General features: G+C 39.7%; 1 protein-coding gene across 1 annotated transcript; it reads left to right on the top strand.

Moving 5' to 3' along the window:
• The first annotated feature begins 1225 nt into the window (after positions 1–1225).
• Positions 1226–10760, top strand: LOC108882485 (peroxisome assembly factor 2). Its single transcript, XM_018675001.2, has 19 exons — positions 1226–1245; positions 1368–1749; positions 2822–3442; positions 3857–4023; positions 4126–4209; positions 5161–5287; positions 6256–6389; positions 6478–6583; positions 6767–6969; positions 7052–7238; positions 7344–7420; positions 7673–7790; positions 7880–8085; positions 8221–8282; positions 8892–9000; positions 9120–9236; positions 9351–9428; positions 9594–9733; positions 10429–10760. Exons 1-19 carry the CDS (start codon positions 1226–1228, stop codon positions 10563–10565), a joined length of 3075 nt encoding a protein of 1024 aa, XP_018530517.1. The 3' UTR covers positions 10566–10760.
• Positions 10761–20706: the final 9946 nt, after the last annotated feature.

Consider the following 20706-nt stretch of genomic DNA (forward strand, 5'->3'; position numbering starts at 1 on the left):
TGCTGACAGTGCAAAGGTCTTCTGGTTGTTGGAGCCCATGTTGTGTTTGTAATGGGTCGACGGGCACTGAGCTGTGAAGTAAAGTCTTGATCATGTGGAAGGGTGTCTTGTCATTATTTTCTCACTGGTTTCCAGTAAATCCAAGGGCCCAACCTGGTGCAAGGTCCAGACTTTCCAAAATGCCTATAATCAACACTCAACAAGAGCACTGCTGGACTGTGAATAAATATGTTTAGTCAAGTACTGTTGGTACAATCTTAACGTACTTGTACTTAACTTCAGTATTTTCATTTTATACTGCTAATCCTTCTACTCCACCAGTACTCAGAGCAAAAATATTGTAGCTTTAGTTACTAGTTATTTTTTAGATGTAAAATTTACATTAAACCATTGATTCCCAACATTTTGGACTTCTTCTGACGTCTTAAAGTTTCACCAAAGAGACATTTCCCCTCTAAACCTTTCACGTGGTTTGATTCAAAAACTGTTCCAATGATACAAAATGTCATAAAAAAATCAAAGACCAGAAATTGAAAACAATTTTGGTTTTCATTTCTCCAAAAAAACGTACCACTACAGGCCTGTATATTCCCTTTTATGTCTGGGTGTAAAATGCAAAGAGTTACCTTTCAAAGGAGACAAGGATTATGACTGTAATCTACACTAAGATTCTTATTTTCAGGATTGTTCACAAAAACTGAGTGTCTGGTAACATGTTTATAATGTCAAAACCCTTCAATTTTATGTTTTGGGGGGGTCTGCCCCTTGGTCGGAGACCACTGGACTAAAGTATCTAAAACTAGTTGCCTTTAAACTACTAAGGCAACTAGCTGCTTATAAATTGATGCACTGGAACCTGTTAATGTCAAAGTGAAAAAAGATTTCTATGATGTGATCAGATTAATCAAATCTGATTCTTAATAACATAATTATAAAATACAGAAAGCCAGAAGCTCAGACTGTTGACAGGAGGTTTTGCTGCTCAGTGTGATGAAGACTGTGATTATTATCCTATTCATTCTCATTCTTAATAAATCAAGAGCAACTGTACTGTTATAGTCACACAAAAATTCATTCAGTAAGATAGGTCAAAGGCCATAAGTAGTGACAGTGGTTGTAGAGATTGAATGATAGTTTTATGTTGTAGTTCCTGAGGTCGTCCACCAGGGGGCAGTGATTAAACTATAGAGCTGTACAGCAGCAGCGGTGGTGACGTAGATCCAAGATGGCGGTGCAGGTGGAGTTGTGTTGTCTGGAGAGTTTCCCCTCGCACCTGAGTCCTCTGGATGCTTTGATATTAAAATCTCACCTGGACTCAGTTTTCCAGAATGACACGGACCCGGCCGACCGTCCTCTTCACCCCGCAGAGGCCTCAGGGCTCCGGGAGGCCGGGTATTTTACTGCGCGTTCACCCCGACCACCGAGGAGGAGACGGCGGGCTGCGGAGGGAGAAACTCCTCCAGAGCCGACACCGAGTCCCGGAGCCGGGTCCGGCTGTACACCAGCCGCTTCTTCCTGCGGCACCACGGGCTCCAGCGGCTCGGCAGCTCCGGGACCGTGCGGGCTCTGGAGCCGGTCAGCCTGGACAGGGTGGTGCTGGGAGCCCGCAGCAGGCAGAGTCTCCGCTGGGCCGGAGCCGAGCAGTTCACCGGCGGGCTGCTGGAGCTCTGCCGCCCGGGACAGTGGCTGCTGGCCCGGCAGGGAGACCCGCTGCTGCTGCCCCGACACCTGCGAGAGGACCCGGGACAGGTGAGACTCCGGAACAGGTTGTTTCTACACTGAATACCGTTAAGAGTTTATCAGCAGCTGTGAATATTTAACACTGGTTGGATTTTGAAGCAATGAAAGAAGTATTCAGATCTTTAACTTAGTAAAAGTAGCAATATTACAGTGTAGAAATACTCTATTACACGTTTAAGTCCTGCATTCAAAATGAACAGAATTATTAGTTGATTATATTTTGTGTTATTAATCAGTATCTGTAAAGTAACTAGAACTAACTAAAGTAACTAACTAAAGCTTTAAAATAAACGTAGTGGAGTAAAAGGAAAATGAAAATACTCAAGTGAAGTACAAGTATCTCAACAATATTCGTTGTTTTCCATCACTGTAATTTATAATTAATAAGTTTGCCTCTGGAACTGAAAACACTTTGATGAGATGTAAACTTAAACTTAACTTAATTCAAACAAATTAAGTTTTTCCTAAACAGAAGTGAATATTCACAACAAATGTTCTTTAATGTTCCTCAGAGTGTGGTCATGCAAATGAAGCATTGTTTGTTTTATCTGTTTAAATCTTATCAATTAATATTTTGTATGCCAAATATAGTTTATCATAACCATATTATTTGTTTTTATGTTTAATCTGTGAACATTTGTTCAGCAGCAGGAAGAGTTTTACCACAGTTACTGGAACGAGACCTAAATGTTAACAGGAAATTTGTTCAGTCATTATTTATCCTTGTTGATAAACATTATATGGCAGCAGCTGTCAGCTTTGACAATCAAAAGCTGCAACTAAAGATTATTTCTGTTATTGATTTGTCTGTTGAACGGTTTGGTCTGTAAATTCAGAGAATTGTGATTTCTTCAATTCTCAGAGCCCACGATGTTTTAAAATGTTGTTGTTTTTTTCTGATCAACTGTCCAAAACTCAAAGATATAAAGTTTACACAGGAAGAAAGATGGAAAATATTCACATTAAAGAAGCTGCAGCCAGGGGGTTTCCTGTCGACATGTTTCTGTTGTTGTTGTGTTTTCTCTTGTTGACATGTTTTCTCTTGTTGACATGTTTTCTGTCATTCTCTCCTGTGGAGCAGCAGCAGCTGTCGGACCTGCTGGTGTTGGAGTGCAGTCCTGTGACGCAGGGAAGGATCACGGCCGACACCTCTCTGGTTCTCACGGACTGCTGGGACTCAGCAGACCCCCCAGGTGCCCCCCCACTCTGCAGACCGCTCAGACTCTGTGTGTCAGACTTCGCTCATTACGCCGACGGCCTCGGAGGGGGGCGCTCTCTTCTCGACAACAGGAAGCTGCTGGGCTCTGGGTTCTCGGGCATCCTGCAGGCGCTGGAGTGCAGGGTGGATGTCCGGGTGGTGGATGCTCAGCGCTGGGTCAGGGTCAGAGGTCAGCAGGGAGCGGCCATGGACGTGGACAGCTGCGTGTTCGTGAGCAAACAGCTGCTTCTCAGGCTGGGACTGTTTAACCAGGAGTGGGTGAAGCTGTCCAGGCTGGGCGGATCCTCCAGACCCTCGACCGCTCAGACCGACGTCAGGGGGAGCGTCTGCGGAGAGCGGCTGGTCTCTGTGGTGGTGGTGGATTTAACACAGAGTCCAGACCTGCAGAACCACGATGAGGTTGGTTTCATATCAGCGACTCTGTGGTTCAACATGACGGAAGGAGAAATGATTCCTGTGAACAGCTGCACGCTGAGGATGAAGGTGATTCAACACACAAACACACTCTTTTCTTTATCGATTCTCCTGCTGATCATTTTCCTGAGTAATTCATCAATTTTTCTGTCTGTGAAGTAGCCAAACATGCCCATCATAACTTCAAAGAGCCAAAAGTTTCATTTGTGAAGCTGAAACCAGCTTGAAAAGTGACTCGATTATCAGAATAGTTGCAGATTCATTTTATTTTTATTGACTAATTGATTAATTGACACAAAGTCTGCACAGCTCCACACAGTCTTTAAATCAGAGTCTGACTCATACTGGATTTTTGAGGCTGATAAACAATATTAATATTTGCTGGTTGAAAAAATCTGATAACAATGTTTTGGCCAGTGTTAAAACCTTCTGAAGTAATACCAGCAAAATGAACTAATTATCTCTCTTGTTGTTTCGTCTCAGAGGTGGAGGTTGTCTCCTCCGGAGTCCAGTGGTCGCTCTGACAGTTCCTGTCGCTCGGCTTCTCCACCGTTCGCCAGTGAGCTTCACATCCAGCCGGTTGTGTCTCCGCTGTACAACAACATCAGCTGCTACGACAACCTGCTGTCTGAACACTTCGACACTCCCAGGTTGGCATGAGTCCACTTGTCAGGAAACATCTAGAATGGATGATGAATTGATGCCAGCCTAGAGATCCCAGTCTGACCAGTTTGTTCTCTCTCTCTGTGCAGACTGGTTTCACAGGGAGATATTTTATCAGTTCCAGCTGAAAAGCATCCAGACCTGCTGGAGAACAACTCTGAGGGAATCCACAGGTACCACACACCAGTCCACTAAAATCCATGTGTATGTTGTTTTGTTCAGTGAGTAGGTAAATAGGTGGGAGATTATTTAAAGGAAAAGAAACCAAAGTGTGTTAGTAATGTGAAACACTGTCCAACACATCACATAAAATCTCCTACAGGTGTAGAAACCCCAATAGAAACCCCCTGAAGGACTACTGGGCCCTCTTAAAGGACCACTACAACCTCTAAAAGACCTCTAGAAACTCCTGTAGAACCAGTTAAACCTCATTTTCAACCTCACATCACCCAGGACCTCAAGAACCTTGTCACTGACCACCAAAACTTCCAAAACTTCATGTACATCCTTCTCAATGACCATTAGAACTTCCAGAACACCCCTAGAAACTCCCAGACAACCTGTAGATTCTCCTTACTGACCATGACAACCTCTTAAAGGACCTCCATAACCTCTAAAACCTCCTAAACCATCCATGGAACCCCTTAAATCCAATTAAACCTCCTAAACAACACCTAGAGAAACCTAAATGGACCACTAGCACCCCTAGAAACGAGAGAGCCTGTAGAACCTCCTCACCCACCATGACAACCTCTTGAAGGACCTTCATAACCTCCTAAAGGACTACTGGAACCTTAACTACTAGAACCTCCTAAAACCATCTGCAGGACCTCTTAACCCACTTAAACTTTCTGAACAACCGAAAGGATGTCTAGAACTTTGTCCTTGACCACTAAAACTTCCAAAACCACATGTAGAACCTTCAATAACCATTAGAACCCCCCAAGCCCCTAGATATTCATAGAAGACTTGAAGAACCTCCTCAAAGACAACTACAACCTCGTAAAGGATCTCCATAACCTCATACAGGAACACTAAAACCTTCTTAATGACCACTAAAATCTCCACCTGTAGAACCTCCTCAATCCACTTAAACCTTCTAAACAACCTTTGACCTCTGTCAGGTGTCCAGTGCTGTTCTTTAGAGTGCAGAAGGTGTGTCCATCTGCAGAGAGAGAACAACAGGAGGAGGAAGGAGGAGGAGGAGGCGGCGCTCACCTGGCCGACAGAGTTCACACCTCACTCTACCTGGTAACCTTTGACCTTTGACTTCCTGTCTGATATATCTTGTTCTTTGGGTAACAATGGTTAGTGATGTTTTAATCGCTCCAGCATCTTCTCTTGTTGTAGTTTGGGCTCCAATAAGATTTTAGGGACGATTCACGTTTGTATCATTTACCTAGATAGCTAAATCCCCCACTCCTGATGTTTGAAGCTTTTACGTGTCTTAAAAAAGGCGGTTGCTAACGAGTGTCTAAATGAGACTACAGAGGTTGTCGGGGACGTTAACATGAAAACCCATCTACTCACCAGTCCACCTTTACAGCCTCGTTGTGTTTCTACTCACGCTCTTTCAAACTCTCACTAACTTTCTAAGAAGAAAGGCTTTTGTAGAAGAGCTCAGAGCTAAATGAAATGACCAGTTGGAAGCTTAGTGGTGGAGACGTTGACGTCATGTGACCGTGGTGTAGTTGGTTTATAGCCTAACATTAGCTTCTTACTTCAAACATCAGAACAGTGGTGTTCATCTGTGAAGATGATCTGATCAACTAAACCTGAAGGATCAGAAACTTTAGCTGCTCACTGTTTATTTTCTGGAATAATCCAAAACACTATGAATAAATCCCACTGGCTTTTTGTGGAGGAACCAGACTGATGCTAACTTCAGGACTGGACTACAGAAACACTTCATCCCTGCAGGACTGTATTAGTCCAGGAGGTTCACTGGTTTCTTAAATGTAAATCCCTGCATACTCTCTTTGTTTCCCCCCTTGTTCACTTGTTCACTTGTTGAAATATGGATTTAATGCTGTGTTTATCGAGTGTTTTACAGGTTTGAATGCAACTCAACCAATCACAACTTAAGAGCCAGATCTATCCTTTTTAGAAATGACATTACAACCTTATAAAGTCATAAATGCAAAGATTAGATCTCATGCAGCCCTGGTGTCAGTCTGTGTTTGTGTCTCAGTGGACGTTTTGTTTCTGCGTCTCCTCAGGGAGCGTCCACCAACAGCTCCGTCCCCTGCTGCTCTGTGGAGGGAGCGTCTCTGTGGAGCAGTCTGTCTCCTCCTGGCCTCAACAAGACCGTCGACCTCCTCAGCAGCATCATCCTGCCCCACCTGCACCACAGGTAACTCACCTGAGGATCTGACAGAGGCATGGTGGGACGTGTGTTGGGGTCATGTGATCAGTGATGTCACTGTTGTGTCTGGTTGCAGCGGCTCTCTGTCTGGTTGCACTGTCCTCCTTCACGGTCCAGCAGGAAGTGGTAAGATGACGGCGGTGAGCGCAGCGAGTCGCAGACTGAACATCCACCTGCTGAAGGTACGAACCACAACCATTACAGTGTTGGTGCTGTTCTTCTTCTCCTCTTTCTTCTTCTTTTCCTTTTTCTTCTTCTTTTTCATCTTCTTCTTCTCCTTCTCCATAATAAATACAGCTCATATTATTTTCCTTCCTGTTTTGTGTGTTAGTTACATTTCCTGTTGTTGTTGTTTACCTGTGCAGGTGGACTGTGTGAGTGTGTGCGCTGACACCCCTGCAGCCTCTGAGGTGAAGCTGACGTCGGTGTTTCAGCGAGCCGACGCCCTGCGTCCCTGCGTCCTGCTCCTCAGGAACCTGCACCTCCTGCTGAGATCCAGAGGAGCGGCCGAGGAGGACGGGAGGGTCGGAGCGGCGCTCTGCCAGCTGCTCAGCAGCGCCCCCACCAGGTCACTGACCGCCCTCACTCCTTTTTCACTCATCAGGCTGCAGGTGGAGGCCGCAGATTAACGCTCAGTCTTTGTGTCTCAGTGTGGTGGTGGTGGCGACGGTGTGCAGACCTCGGGATCTTTCTGCAGGTGTGATGTCGGCGTTTGTCCACCAGGTGGCGTTGGAGAGTCCTACTGAGGATCAGCGGCGCTCCATGTTGGTCAGCCTGAGCCGAGACCTTCACCTGGGGAGAGACGTCAACCTGGAGAGACTCGCTAAACTCACAGCGGTGCGTTACCACTTAAAGAGTAAAGATTAGAGAGTCAGGACCAGAACCAGGTCCAGGACCAGGTCCAGCTCAGTTTGGTTATTAAATGTTTCTCCTCCTCCTCAGGGTTTTGTGTTGGGGGATCTAAGAGCTCTGTTGGCGGAGGCTGGTAGAGCTGCCTGCAGGAGGCTGATCCACACCTGGTGAGGACATTAAACCAGATGTTTAATGGGTTCCTGCTCCTCCAGACCTGATTTAGTTAAAAACTGAAGAAGGATTTTATCATTCTGTGTAAAACAATCACTGGCTGATTTTAAAATCCTGGATCCTCCTAAAAAAAGGAGTCACTTCCTCAGTCAGATAAAAAGCTTTGACTTTGCCACTCTGAGAATCCAGGACTGGTTTCCTGCTCTGAGGCTCCTGATAAATCTTGGTCCTGTTGTGTTTGTGTTCAGTGGTGATCGACAGGAGGAGGACCTGTGCGCCAGCGGAGTGACTGTCCTGAACCGGGACTTCACCTCCGCCCTGGAGACCCTGCAGGATGCCCAGTCCAAGGCCATCGGCGCCCCCAAGGTGAGAAAGGGCATCAAGACAAAGCCAGTGAACGCTGCTTCTCCGGGTTTAGTTTTGACTCTGCTGCTGCTTCACTTCTTCATCATCAGATCCCGAACGTGCGATGGGAGGACGTCGGAGGTCTGCAGCAGGTGAAGAAGGAGATCCTGGACACAGTTCAGCTTCCTCTGCAGCGTCCGGAGCTCCTGTCTCTGGGTCTGAACCGGACCGGGGTCCTGCTGTACGGACCGCCGGGAACAGGGAAAACCCTGCTGGCCAAAGCCGTGGCCACAGAGTGCTCCATGACCTTCCTCAGGTATGAACGCCTTCATCTTCCTCTGAATGCAGGTGTGTTCAGGTGTGACTCTGGGACAGTAAGCTCAGAGATTAAGTTTAGATGCAGCAGCTGTTTGTTTGTTTTCAGGACGTCTGATGTTTCCTCTTGTTTCAGTGTTAAAGGTCCAGAGCTCATCAACATGTACGTGGGTCAGAGTGAAGAGAACATCAGAGAAGGTTCGTATCACTTCACACATCGTCTGTGACTTTTATCATCATATTTCCTTTAGCTGAACTCAGACCTGTTGTCCTCGTTGACTCTTTTTGTGCAGTCTAGTGTTAACAACATCACAACACAAATCAACATCAGTAACATCAGTTGTTTGATGTGACGACAGGACGTCACCGTTCAGTCTGGATCTTTCAGCTTCACACAGGTCAACAGGTGTGACTCTGTTCCTACAGAATAAATGGACATTCACAGTTTGGAGGAAGGAACATTTATAGAGTTAGAAAACACTGAACAATCAGAAGGCTTTTAGATTGTTTCTGCACAGACAGTAAAATAAACTCATTGTCTCCATAAAACTACTTCCTGTTTAAAGACTAAGTTTAGTTTTTCTACTGATCAGGTCCAACTGATCGCAAACAGCAGGAGAAATTAAACAGGCAAACAAAATTAACATTTGGGTCTTTTTATTACTGAATTAATGAAAATAGCTCTTACTCTTTTACAGGAAGTTGTCGCACGTTTCCGTGAACTCAAGACGTATATAGATATGTTTTGGTGATTATTAAACTCAGAGAGTTCATCTGATGTAAAAGTGTTGCTGTATTTTCCTGCAGTGTTCAGCAGAGCGCGCTCAGCAGCTCCCTGCGTCGTCTTCTTCGATGAGCTGGACTCTCTGGCTCCCAGCAGGGGGCGCAGTGGAGATTCTGGAGGGGTGATGGACAGGTGAGTGTTTGCCTTGTCGTTTGTTGTTAAGCTTCTGCCTCCTGTGACATCTGTGTGTGTGTGTTACTTTGTTCAGCTGCTGCAGGGTGAATAAAGTTTGACTGAATCTCTCTGCACAGAGTCGTGTCTCAGCTTCTGGCTGAGCTCGACGCCCTGCACTCGTCCACCGGGGTTTTTGTGATCGGAGCCACGAACCGTCCGGACCTGCTGGACCAATCACTGCTGAGGCCCGGCAGGTCAGAGCCCTCACTCACATACGTATCAGAAATGATGCAGATTTATACTTTGGACCAACAAGCATCATCAATTATTTAATCAGACTATAAACTGTGTCTCTGTGTCGTCTTCAGGTTTGATAAGCTGGTCTACGTCGGCATCAACGAGGATCGAGTCTCTCAGCTCCATGTTCTTCAGGCCATTCTCAGAAAGTAAGAACAACCACCTTTTATGTAGCAGAGGAAAAGGAAATAATATTTCAAATTAAGAAAAACTAAATTTAAAAACCACAAAATTCTACTTCTAATTTGTAAAACTGAAATATTTTTGGCGCTGACTGAAAACTTAAAAATAAAACTGTTTAATCGTGACTTCAGGTTTCAGTTGGATCCTGCGGTGAACCTGCAGGAGCTGGTGCATCGTTGTCCCGCTCACATGACCGGCGCCGACCTCTACGCTCTGTGTTCAGACGCCATGACGGCCGCCATCAAGAGGAAGATCTCTCTCATCGACAGCGGTAAGAAAACACTTCACACCAGGCAGTGAACGCATCAGCCATAAAGGTGATTATGTTCGGTACCATGTCATAATAGTTGGTGCTTTTATTGGTAAACCAGACACCTACGTACTGAATATTATAATTAGCATCAGTAATGCTAAAGGATTTTTTTTTAAGTTGGGCCTTATTTTTCTTTTCGTTCAACCAGAAACAGCCGTTCAAAGCCACCAGACTCCATTGACAGAAAGGTCATTTTACCTCAGAGGACATGGGAGCTGCTGCCTCTGTCAGTTGGTTTGTTTGTGTTACTGTGTGGTACTTTAAAGTAAAGTATCTGATTACTTCTTCCACTGCTGAAAGTCACACAGTAACACAAAGACACTAACAGATGGAGGCAGTGGTATTCCAGCAGCTTCCAGTAAAATCCCTGTTTTTGTCAATGGAGTCTGGTACTGATATATAGAGATGTAAAAGGATCTTACTCTTTAATAAAACATCACCCTGAGCTCACAGTTTATTGACATTGTAATTACTCGAGGGAATGAGGTGCAGATTCATTGATAATACCTGCAGATGTGGTTTTGTCCATCATTTTAATCAGTAATAAAAATGTCTCACAAAGTAGAAACACAAACAGTCAATTAACTCACAACAATGATATTTTCAATAAAATCAGAGAAACACTCACCTGTCTCACCTTCTTTCTCTGTCAGGTGTGGACTCGGAGGAGTCTCCTGTCCTCCTCTCCGTCGAGGATTTCTCTGCAGCGTTAGAAAACTTCAGGCCGTCTGTTTCAGACCAGGAGCTGCTGCGATACAAAAACATCCAACAGAAACTCACTGTGAAGTAGAAACACTGAACTGAACTGAACTGGAAAACATCAGTGACAGTGTTCACTCTTTAACAGCTCACCACATGGTTTAAGGAGCTAATGATTCAGATAGTTAACACTGTAAAATACTGTATAAAAATAATGTGCATGATGTAAAGCTAATTTATAAAGTTATAAAATGTAATTAATAAATGCTTAAGCTGATAAAAGCGACATTGGATTTCAGGTTATTCAAACTGCAGCACTGTCATGACATCACCTACTTAGATTGGCCAATCAGGTGGAGCATTTCTTCACACACCTTTTGATAAAAAACACTTTTCTGATAATCATTTTTAAAGTTCCACTGAAATTAATTAGGTTAAATTGGGAAACGTTTAATAATTAGTACTCTCAAAGCTGACTGTACACTGTCTTTACACTGTCCCACACAAGTATCAGTACAGACAGTTTAAATAAAGTTTGACAAAGGAATTTTTCTTTACGATCTGACCAATCAGGAGCGGTTGCTGGGCGGAGCGGAATCATCCCACCAGTCAGTGTTTTTTTCTGCTGATACTGGCAGCGTGTGTCATCAACCTTTTGAATCAGCAGTATTCAAACTGAGAACAAAGTTCTTCAAATAACCACTTCCACCCAAAACAAAAGAATAATAAATAATTTTTTTCCCTCTAGTGATTTGAGATTTGGTTTTGAGTGTAGTTAATATGTCTGAAAATTATATTGTCTTTTACATTGCTTTTCTATATCAGGTCAGTCATGTCTTATTTGTAAATGTCAAAGCTCTAGTGTATATAGTCACTTTATCAAGTCCTGTACTTTTGTGTTCCAGGTCTACTTGTTCAGCTGCTGCAGCCTAGATGAAGACACCAACATCACCTCAAAGACTAAACAGGTACGTGTCCAAAACATTTAACCAGAGTGAAAAAAAAAAATGTGTTGAGCTAAAATATTAATGTCAGTAACTAATCTCAGTCTTTCCATTCAGTATTACTAGTAAAATCCCAGCTCAAACCTTGGTATTTAATGAATTTACCTCTCAATATAAGAGGAGTCTGTTGTCTGACTTACAGGCCTCTTGGTTTCTTTGGTTTTTGCATTTTTAAAAAATTAAAATAGTTCACATTTTTCTGCCTGTGGACTAATCAACTGTAGCTCTCCTCACCTTCTCACCAAACATCAACAGATGATTATTATCTGTCTTTGGATTGTTATTGTTGAGGATCAGTCAGAGCTGGACTGGAAAATATCTTTACTTATGTTTGATCATACATTATCAGAAATTCTAGCTGATATCCATTTACTAGACACACTAGACGACACCATACAAAACAACATCAGTGATCAGATAAAATATTAGAGTGAGTTGTTTATAAATATTTTAATTTTAACTGTTGGTCAGAGGGTGATTTTAAAATATCTTTACAGTTTATAACGACCAGATCTACTTTTATTTCCTTAAAGGTTTTCACATAAGATGCTGTTAAGACCTTTGTGAATTTGGTTGTTATTCATTAAACAAAAACAACACAAAAGAAAGACATTTTAAATATGTGTTAATAAGAAAAAGCGAAATGTGAAATAATGAATCTGTATGTGACCGTCTGTGGTGGAAGAAAGATTCTGACCTTTTACTGATTATAATAAACAACACAAGTTAAAATCCTGGATTCAATAATTGACGTTACTGATAATCTTTATTATTGTTGTGCATTTCACAGTAATATAAATGACTGCTTCATTGATTTTTTGATAGAAACATAATCAATAATCATTTTACTTTTTCCCAAGCATTTGTTGTTGTTAGTTGTTGAGGAGGTCATGACAGTCAACTGTTGATTTTCTGAAATAGCCTCTAATGTTTTGTTAAATGTTGTGTTTCAGCTGTAATGTTATTATGACTATTTCTCTGTGTTTTCATGGTTAAACTGTTGATGAGGAATAGGTAGCAGTGTATTGATAATTTTCCTTTGTATGTTTCTCTTTGATTTCCTCCAGGTGTCATCACTTCGTCCACAACATCGTCCATGATCACAGAGACATGGTCCATGATCGGAGAGACATTGCTGAGGATGAGGGAGACATCATCTATGATCAGAGACATTGTCCCTGACTTGCAGAGACCTGCGCAAGAATTGGCAGGGACTGGGTTCAGAGAGAAATTGTCAATGATCACAGATACATTGTCCATAATCCCAGAGACATTGTCCACGATCACAGAGAGTCTTCGTACAATGAAGAAGTTCTTTGGGACCAGAACAGAGACCTCCAGGTAATTCACCAACAGCTTTACATCAACTGTCCAACACAGAGCACTGAGATTATGGTGGCCATGGTTAAACCGTTAACGAGGAATAGGGAGCAGTGTATTGATCATTTTCCTTGGTATGTTTTTCTTTGATTTCCTCCAGATGTCATCACTTCATCCATGACATCATCGACTATCGCCGAAGATGTCATCCCTGGTCGCAGACACATGGTCCATAATCAGAGACATCGTCCATGATCAGAGACATCGTCCATGATCGCAGAGACCTTGTCAAAGAGAGACATGAGAGATATAAAAGCAATGCTGAAAATGTCACCGTACAGTGCGGTGTCAAAAGCAATAAAAAGGAGCATAGAGCAAATGTAAAAAAAACAACAACAAAAGAAAAACAATGTGCCAGTATAGTATTGTATCAAACAAAATGCCATAGCAAGTTCTCAAAAAATGTTTTAAAATGTCATAATGTATTAAGGCATGGTATAGTAATAGATGTCAAAACATGGCATATTATGGTAAGGAATCAAAAACTGCCAAAAAAGTTCATAGTATAGTAAGGTGTCAAAAAATATAGTATAGTCAGGCACTAAAAACATCAATAAATTTTAAAAAATGTCATAGTATAATAAGGTGTCAAAACTGGTCAAGAAAACTGTCATAGGGTAGTAAGGCGTCAAAAAAATTCCAAGGCGTCCAAAAATGTCAAAAAATGTCATAGTATAGTAAGGTGTCAAAAAATGTCACAGTGTAGTAAGGCATCAAAAAATTTCAAAAACTGTCATAGTATAGTAAGGTGTCAAAAAATGTCAAAAAATGTCATAGTATAGTAAGGAATCAAAAAATGACAAAAAATGTCATAGTATAGTAAGGTCTCAAAAATGTCATAGTATAGTAAGGTCTCAAAAAATTTCGAAAAATGTCACAGTGTAGTAAGGCATCAAAAACGGTCAAAAAATGTGAAAAATGTCACAGTATAGTAAGGTGTCAAAAATGCTCAAAAAATATAGTATAGTAAGGCATCAAAAACAGTCAAAAAATGTCATAGTACAGTAAGGCATCAAAAAATGTCATAGTATAGTAAGGCGTCCAAAAATGTCAAAAAATGTCATAGTATAGTAAGGTGTCAAAAATGGTCAAAAAATGTCATAGTACAGTAAGGCATCAAAAAATGTCAAAGTATAGTAAGGCATCAAAAAATGACAAAAAATGTCATAGTATAGTGAGGTCTCAAAAATGTCATAGTATAATAAGGCGTCAAAAAATGTCAAAAAATGTCATAGTAAGGTGTCAAAAAATGTCACAGTGTAGTAAGGCATCAAAAAATTTCAAAAACTGTCATAGTATAGTAAGGTGTCAAAAAATGTCATAGTATAGTAAGGCGTCCAAAAATATAAAAAAATGTCATAGTATAGTAAGGTGTCAAAAATGGTCAAAAAAATTTCAATGTTATAGTAAGGTGTCCAAAAATGTCATAGTACAGTAAGGCATCAAAAACAGTCAAAAAATGTCATAGTATAGTAAGGTGTCAAAAATGGTCAAAAAATGTCATAGTATAGTAAGGCATCAAAAAATGTCATAGTATAGTAAGGCATCAAAAAATGTCATAGTATAGTGAGGTCTCAAAAATGTCATAGTATAAAAAGGCGTCAAAAAATGTCAAAAAATATCATAGTATAGTAAGGCATCAAAAACAGTCAAAAAATGTCAAAAATGTCATAGTATAGTGAGGTCTCAAAAATGTCATAGTATAATAAGGCGTCAAAAAATGTCAAAAAATGTCATAGTATAGTAAGGCGTCAAAAAATGTCAAAAATGTCATAGTATAGTGAGGTCTCAAAAATGTCATAGTATAATAAGGCATCAAAAAATGTCAAAAAATGTCATAGTATAGTAAGGAATCAAAAAATGACAAAAAATGTCATAGTATAGTAAGGTCTCAAAAATGTCATAGTATAGTAAGGTGTCAAAAATTTTCAAAAAATGTCAGTGTAGTAAGGCATCAAAAACGGTCAAAAAATGTGAAAAATGTCATAGTATAGTAAGGTGTCAAAAATGGTCAAAAAATGTCTTAGTATAGTAAGGTGTCAAAAATGGTCAAAAAAATGTCAATGTTATAGTAAGGTGTCAAAAATGTCATAGTATAGTAAGGTGTCCAAAAATGTCAAAAAATGTCATAGTATAGTAAGGTGTCAAAAATGGTCAAAAAATGTCTTAGTATAGTAAGGTGTCCAAAAATGTGAAAAATGTCATAGTATAGTAAGGTGTCAAAAAATGTCAAAAATGTCATAGTATAGTAAGGTGTCAAAAATTGGTCAAAAAATGTCATAGTATAGTAAGGTGTCAAAAAATTTCAAAAAATGTCAGTGTAGTAAGGCATCAAAAACGGTCAAAAAATGTGAAAAATGTTATAGTATAGTAAGGTGTCAAAAATGGTCAAAAAATGTCATAGTATAGTAAGGTGTCAAAAAATGTCAAAAATGTCATAGTATAGTAAGGTGTCAAAAATGGTCAAAAAATGTCTTAGTATAGTAAGGTGTCAAAAAATTTCAAAAAATGTCATAGTATAGTAAGGTGTCAAAAATGGTCAAAAAAATGTCAATGTTATAGTAAGGTGTCAAAAATGTCATAGTATAGTAAAGTGTCCAAAAATGTCCAAAAATGTTATAGTATAGTAAATTAAAAACGGTCACAGAATATAAGAAAGTGTTCAAATGTCTGTCATTATCTTTGCTGTGATTTGTTAAATGTTGTCTACAATAAAGTTTTGTAACTTAAATTTTGAGTTGAGTGTTTCTCTTTTCCCATTAATGTAAAAAATGATTTTGTAGAAATGCCAATTATTTTGTATTTGCAGCTCTCAATTAAAATGTATAATTGAGGCTAAAAACTCCAATTTAAGCTAAAAGCTCTAACCCTAATCACTGGCTACAAGCAGCTAAAAGTTGTAACCCTAACTGGTGGCTACCAGTGGCTAAAAACACTGTAACTCTAACTTTTGGCTACTAGCAGCTGAAAGCCATAACCCTAACCTTAACCCTAACCCCTAACCCTAACCCTAACCTCTGGCTAAAAGCCATAACCCTAACCCTAACCCTAACCCCTAACCCTAACCCTAACCCTAACTGTGGCTAAAAACAGTGTAACCCTAACCTTTAGCTGTAAGCAGCTAAAAGCCATAACCCTAACCCTAACCTCTGGCTAAAAGCCATAACCCTAACCCTAACCCCTAACCCTAACCCTAACCCTAATTGTGGCTAAAAACACTGTCAAGCCAAGCCATAACCCTAACCCTAACCTTTGGCTAAAACACTGTAACCCTAACCCTAACCTTTGGCTAAAACACTGTAACCCTAACCCTAACCTTTGGCTAAAACACTGTAACCCTAACCCTAACCTTTGGCTCAAAGCCATAACCCTAACCCTAACCCCTAACCCTAACCCTAACCTCTGGCTAAAAGCCATAACCCTAACCCTAACCCCTAACCCTAACCTCTGGCTAAAAGCCATAACCCTAACCCTAACCCTAACTGTGGCTAAAAACTGTAACCCTAACCCTAACCTTTGGCTAAAACACTGTAACCTTAACCCTAACCTTTGGCTTCAAGCATCTAAAAGCTGTAACCCTAACCCTAACCTTTGGCTAAAAGCCATAACCCTAACCCTAACCCCTAACCCTAACCCTAACCTCTGGCTAAAAGCCATAACCCTAACCCTAACCCCTAACCCTAACCCTAACCTCTGGCTAAAAGCCATAACCCTAACCCTAACCCTAACCCCTAACCCTAACCCTAACCCTAATTGTGGCTAAAAACACTGTCAAGCCAAGCCATAACCCTAACCCTAATTGTGGCTAAAAACTGTAACCCTAACCCTAACCTTTGGCTAAAACACAGTAACCTTAACCCTAACCTTTGGCTTCAAGCATCTAAAAGCTGTAACCCTAACCCTAACCTTTGGCTTCAAGCATCTAAAAGCTGTAACCCTAACCCTAACCTCAGGTTCAAAGCCGTAACATTAACCCTAACTGTGGCTAAAACACTGTAACCCTAACTCTAACCTTTGTCTAAAAGCTGTAACCCTAACCCTAACCTTTGGCTCAAAGCCATAACCCTAACCCTAATTGTGGCTAAAACACTGTAACCCTAACCCTAACCTCTGGCTCAAAGCCATAACCCTAACCCTAACTGTGGCTAAAACACTATAACCCTAACCCTAACCTTTGGCTAAAAGCTGTAACCCTAACCCTAACCTTTGGCTAAAACACTATAACCCTAACCCTAACCTTTGGCTAAAAGCTGTAACCCTAACTCTAACTGTGGCTAAAACACTGTAACCCTAACCCTAAACTTTGGCTAAAAGGTGTAACCTTAACCCTAACCTTTGGCTTCAAGCAGCTAAAAGCTGTAACCCTAACCCTAACTGTGGCTAAAAACACTGTAACCCTAACCCTGACCTTTGGCTAAAAGCTATAACCCTAACCCTAGCCCTAACAGTGGGTAAAAGCAGTAACCCTAACCATAACCATAACCTCTGGCTTCAGGAGGCTAAGAAAACTGTAACTCTAACCCTAACCTCTGGGCTACAAGTGACCTCTGGCTAGAAATATTCACTTTCATCCAACATTAAACAGACCAAAATATTCAGTGTTCAGAAGTACTTTGATAATCCTTTATTAGTCTCACAGTGGGGAAATTGTTGTGTGTTGCAGCAACAGAAATTAACACAGGCATGATATAGACAAGACAAAATATGAAATAAAACAACATTTAAGAATATGTAAACATGTCAAAACAAAAATGAACTGTATAAACAGGAATATGTACACAATAATAGATTGAATTTAAGTACAGATTTCTCACTGTTTGATATAGCAAAATACCAAAAGGAAACAATGAAAAAATGGTCAAAAAATGTCATAGTATAGTAAGGCATCAAAAATATAGGGTCAAAAAATGTCATAGTATAGTAAGGCATCAAAAAACTTCAAAAAATGTCATAGTATAGTAAGGCGTCAAAAATGGTCAAAAAATGTCATAGTATAGTAAGGCTTGAAAAATGGTCAAAAAATGTCATAGTATAGTAAGGCTTGAAAAATGGTCAAAAAATGTCATAGTATAGTAAGGCGTCAAAATGGTCAAAAAATGTCATAGTATAGTAAGGCTTGAAAAATGGTCAAAAAATGTCATAGTATAGTAAGGCTGTCAAAAATGGTCAAAAAATGTCATAGTATAGTAAGGCATGAAAAAACTTCAAAAAATGTCATAGTATAGTAGAGGCATGAAAAAACTTCAAAAAATGTCATAGTATAGTAAGGCTTGAAAAATGGTTAAAAAATGTCATAGTATAGTAAGGCTGTCAAAAAACTTCAAAAAATGTCATAGTATAGTAAGGCATGAAAAATGGTTAAAAAATGTCATAGTATAGTAAGGCAAAAATTCAAAAAATGTCATAAAAATGGTCAAAAAATGTCATAGTATAGTGAGGCATGAAAAAACTTCAAAAAATGTCATAGTATAGTAAGGCTTGAAAAATGGTCAAAAAATGTCATAGTATAGTAAGGCGTCAAAATTGGTCAAAAAATGTCAGTATAGTAAGGCATCAAAAAACTTCAAAAAATGTCATAGTATAGTAAGGTGTCAAAAAACCATCAAAAAATGTCATAGTATAGTAAGGCTTGAAAAATGGTCAAAAAATGTCATAGTATAGAATTGCGTCAAAATTGGTCAAAAAATGTCATAGTATAGTAAGGTGTCAAAAATGGTCAAAAAATGTCATAGTATACTAAGGCGTCAAAAAATGGTCAAAAAATGTCATAGTATAGTAAGGCATGAAAAAACTTCAAAAAATGTCATAGTATAGTAAGGCTTGAAAAATGGTCAAAAAATGTCATAGTATAGTAAGGCTTGAAAAATGGTTAAAAAATGTCATAGTATAGTAAGGCTTGAAAAATGGTCAAAAAATGTCATAGTATAGTAAGGTGTCAAAAACCATCAAAAAATGTCATAGTATAGTAAGGTGTCAAAAACCATCAAAAAATGTCATAGTATAGTAAGGTGTCAAAAATGGTCAAAAAATGTCATAGTATAGTGAGGCATGAAAAAACTTCAAAAAATGTCATAGTATAGTGAGGCATGAAAAAACTTCAAAAAATGTCATAGTATAGTAAGGCGTCAAAATTGGTCAAAAAATGTCATAGTATAGTAAGGCTTGAAAAATGGTCAAAAAATGTCATAGTATAGTAAGGTGTCAAAAATGGTCAAAAAATGTCATAGTATAGTAAGGTGTCAAAAATGGTCAAAAAATGTCATAGTATAGTAAGGTGTCAAAAATGGTCAAAAAATGTCATAGTATAGTAAGGTGTCAAAAATGGTCAAAAAATGTCATAGTGTATTAAGGTGTCAAAAAATGTCATAGTGTATTAAGGCATCAAAAATGTGAAAAAACTGCTGATAAACCACAGCAATGACAAACATTTGACCACTAGGAGGCACTATGTTTTATTCTTCCATCCCATGTAATGTAGTCATCAGCACATTTAGCACAGACTAATATTACTCTATTAAAACAATTAACTGTTTATGATACAATTATTATATTGCAATAATTATAAATATTAGTTAATTCTTTTTAATAGAGTAACATATGTGTGTGGAAAACAGAATTAAGCTGCACAAACACAGGAAGATAAAAAAGCACAAACCTCTGACAGACTCCACACAATCATTGACTGAATTTAACTTTAGCTTTGAAAAGTGACTCTGAAACTGACTCCAGTTAATAGTTGTTCACTGTTTGAGTTATTGTAAATAAGAAACCACTAAGAACTGTGTTGCATTTTTTCATTTTCTCAATAATCAGCTGTTATATTCACGTTAGTGAGTTTTTCATTTGCAGAACTTTGGGAATCTGATCATCCCAAAACTCTTTAAACTAAAATGGGGTTATAGTTCCACACTAAGCATTGACACCTGTCCTCTGTAACATCACTTCCATCGTTGATGAGGCAGAATCCCTCGTCTCCAGCTGACAGGCTCAGACTAACCTCATCTGTCTCTGCAGGGTGAAAACAACCTGGAAACAACAGACTGAAGAGGATGATTTGAGTCAATTCACTGTCTTTTTTTTACCTGACATTCATCAGAGAAGCTGCTGAAGCTTCCTGTCAGCTGACTGGTCTGAATATGGTTGTTCTGCCTGTTACCACATAAATAAACAACAGATGACATTTTAGTTTCAATGATTACTAACAGAGTTAAAATCTACTTTTCAGGCCTCTAGTTAAAACATAACTGAGCTTAATCAAGTATCAAGTCACCACGAACAAATTACTAATTACAGGAGAGAGGATCACTATGTAGGTGACCAAGAACAGGCACAAAACTACAAAACTACAAAGCTGCACACACACACAATACGACCACAAAGAGACAAAAAGCTGACCTTAAATAGACGTCAAAGGTAGAGACATAACCTCAACACAACCTCAAAGACAAAAAAAAAACAATCATAACAAAATGCTAAACCACCACAGACTAAAAATGAAGTCTATAGAACAAAAAATTTTGAAGAGATGCAAAATAACACATTAACAGCTCATGTCAGAGACATAGAAACACAAACGACTGAAAATGAAAATAAGGCCTGAAGCTATCATTAAAAGGGAAGGCTAAGGCTAAGGCTAATGCTAATGCTAATTACCTTCCTGTCGCAGGTGTGACAAAAACAACTCCAAAGTTTGTTTTAGCATCCAGTCTTCTTTAGTATTTAAATTCCTCATGGTGTTTTGTCAGAAGTGCAGAGCAGAATGACTTAGTAATAAACTGGCAGCGGTTGGCAGTTAACTTACTGTCGAGGATAATCTGATGATGATGAAGTATAACACAATAATAACCG

Source organism: Lates calcarifer, linkage group LG5 (genome assembly GCF_001640805.2).
Source record: "Lates calcarifer isolate ASB-BC8 linkage group LG5, TLL_Latcal_v3, whole genome shotgun sequence".
Lineage (NCBI taxonomy): Eukaryota > Metazoa > Chordata > Actinopteri > Centropomidae > Lates > Lates calcarifer.

Excerpts from the sequence above, each read along its gene's own strand:
- LOC108882485 (XM_018675001.2), top strand. The coding sequence starts at position 1,226 with ATGGCGGTGCAGGTGGAGTT. Across the intron at positions 6,970-7,051 it reads CTCAGCAGCGCCCCCACCAG|TGTGGTGGTGGTGGCGACGG; the intron begins GTCACTGACCGC and ends TTTGTGTCTCAG. Across the intron at positions 7,239-7,343 it reads GACTCGCTAAACTCACAGCG|GGTTTTGTGTTGGGGGATCT; the intron begins GTGCGTTACCAC and ends CCTCCTCCTCAG.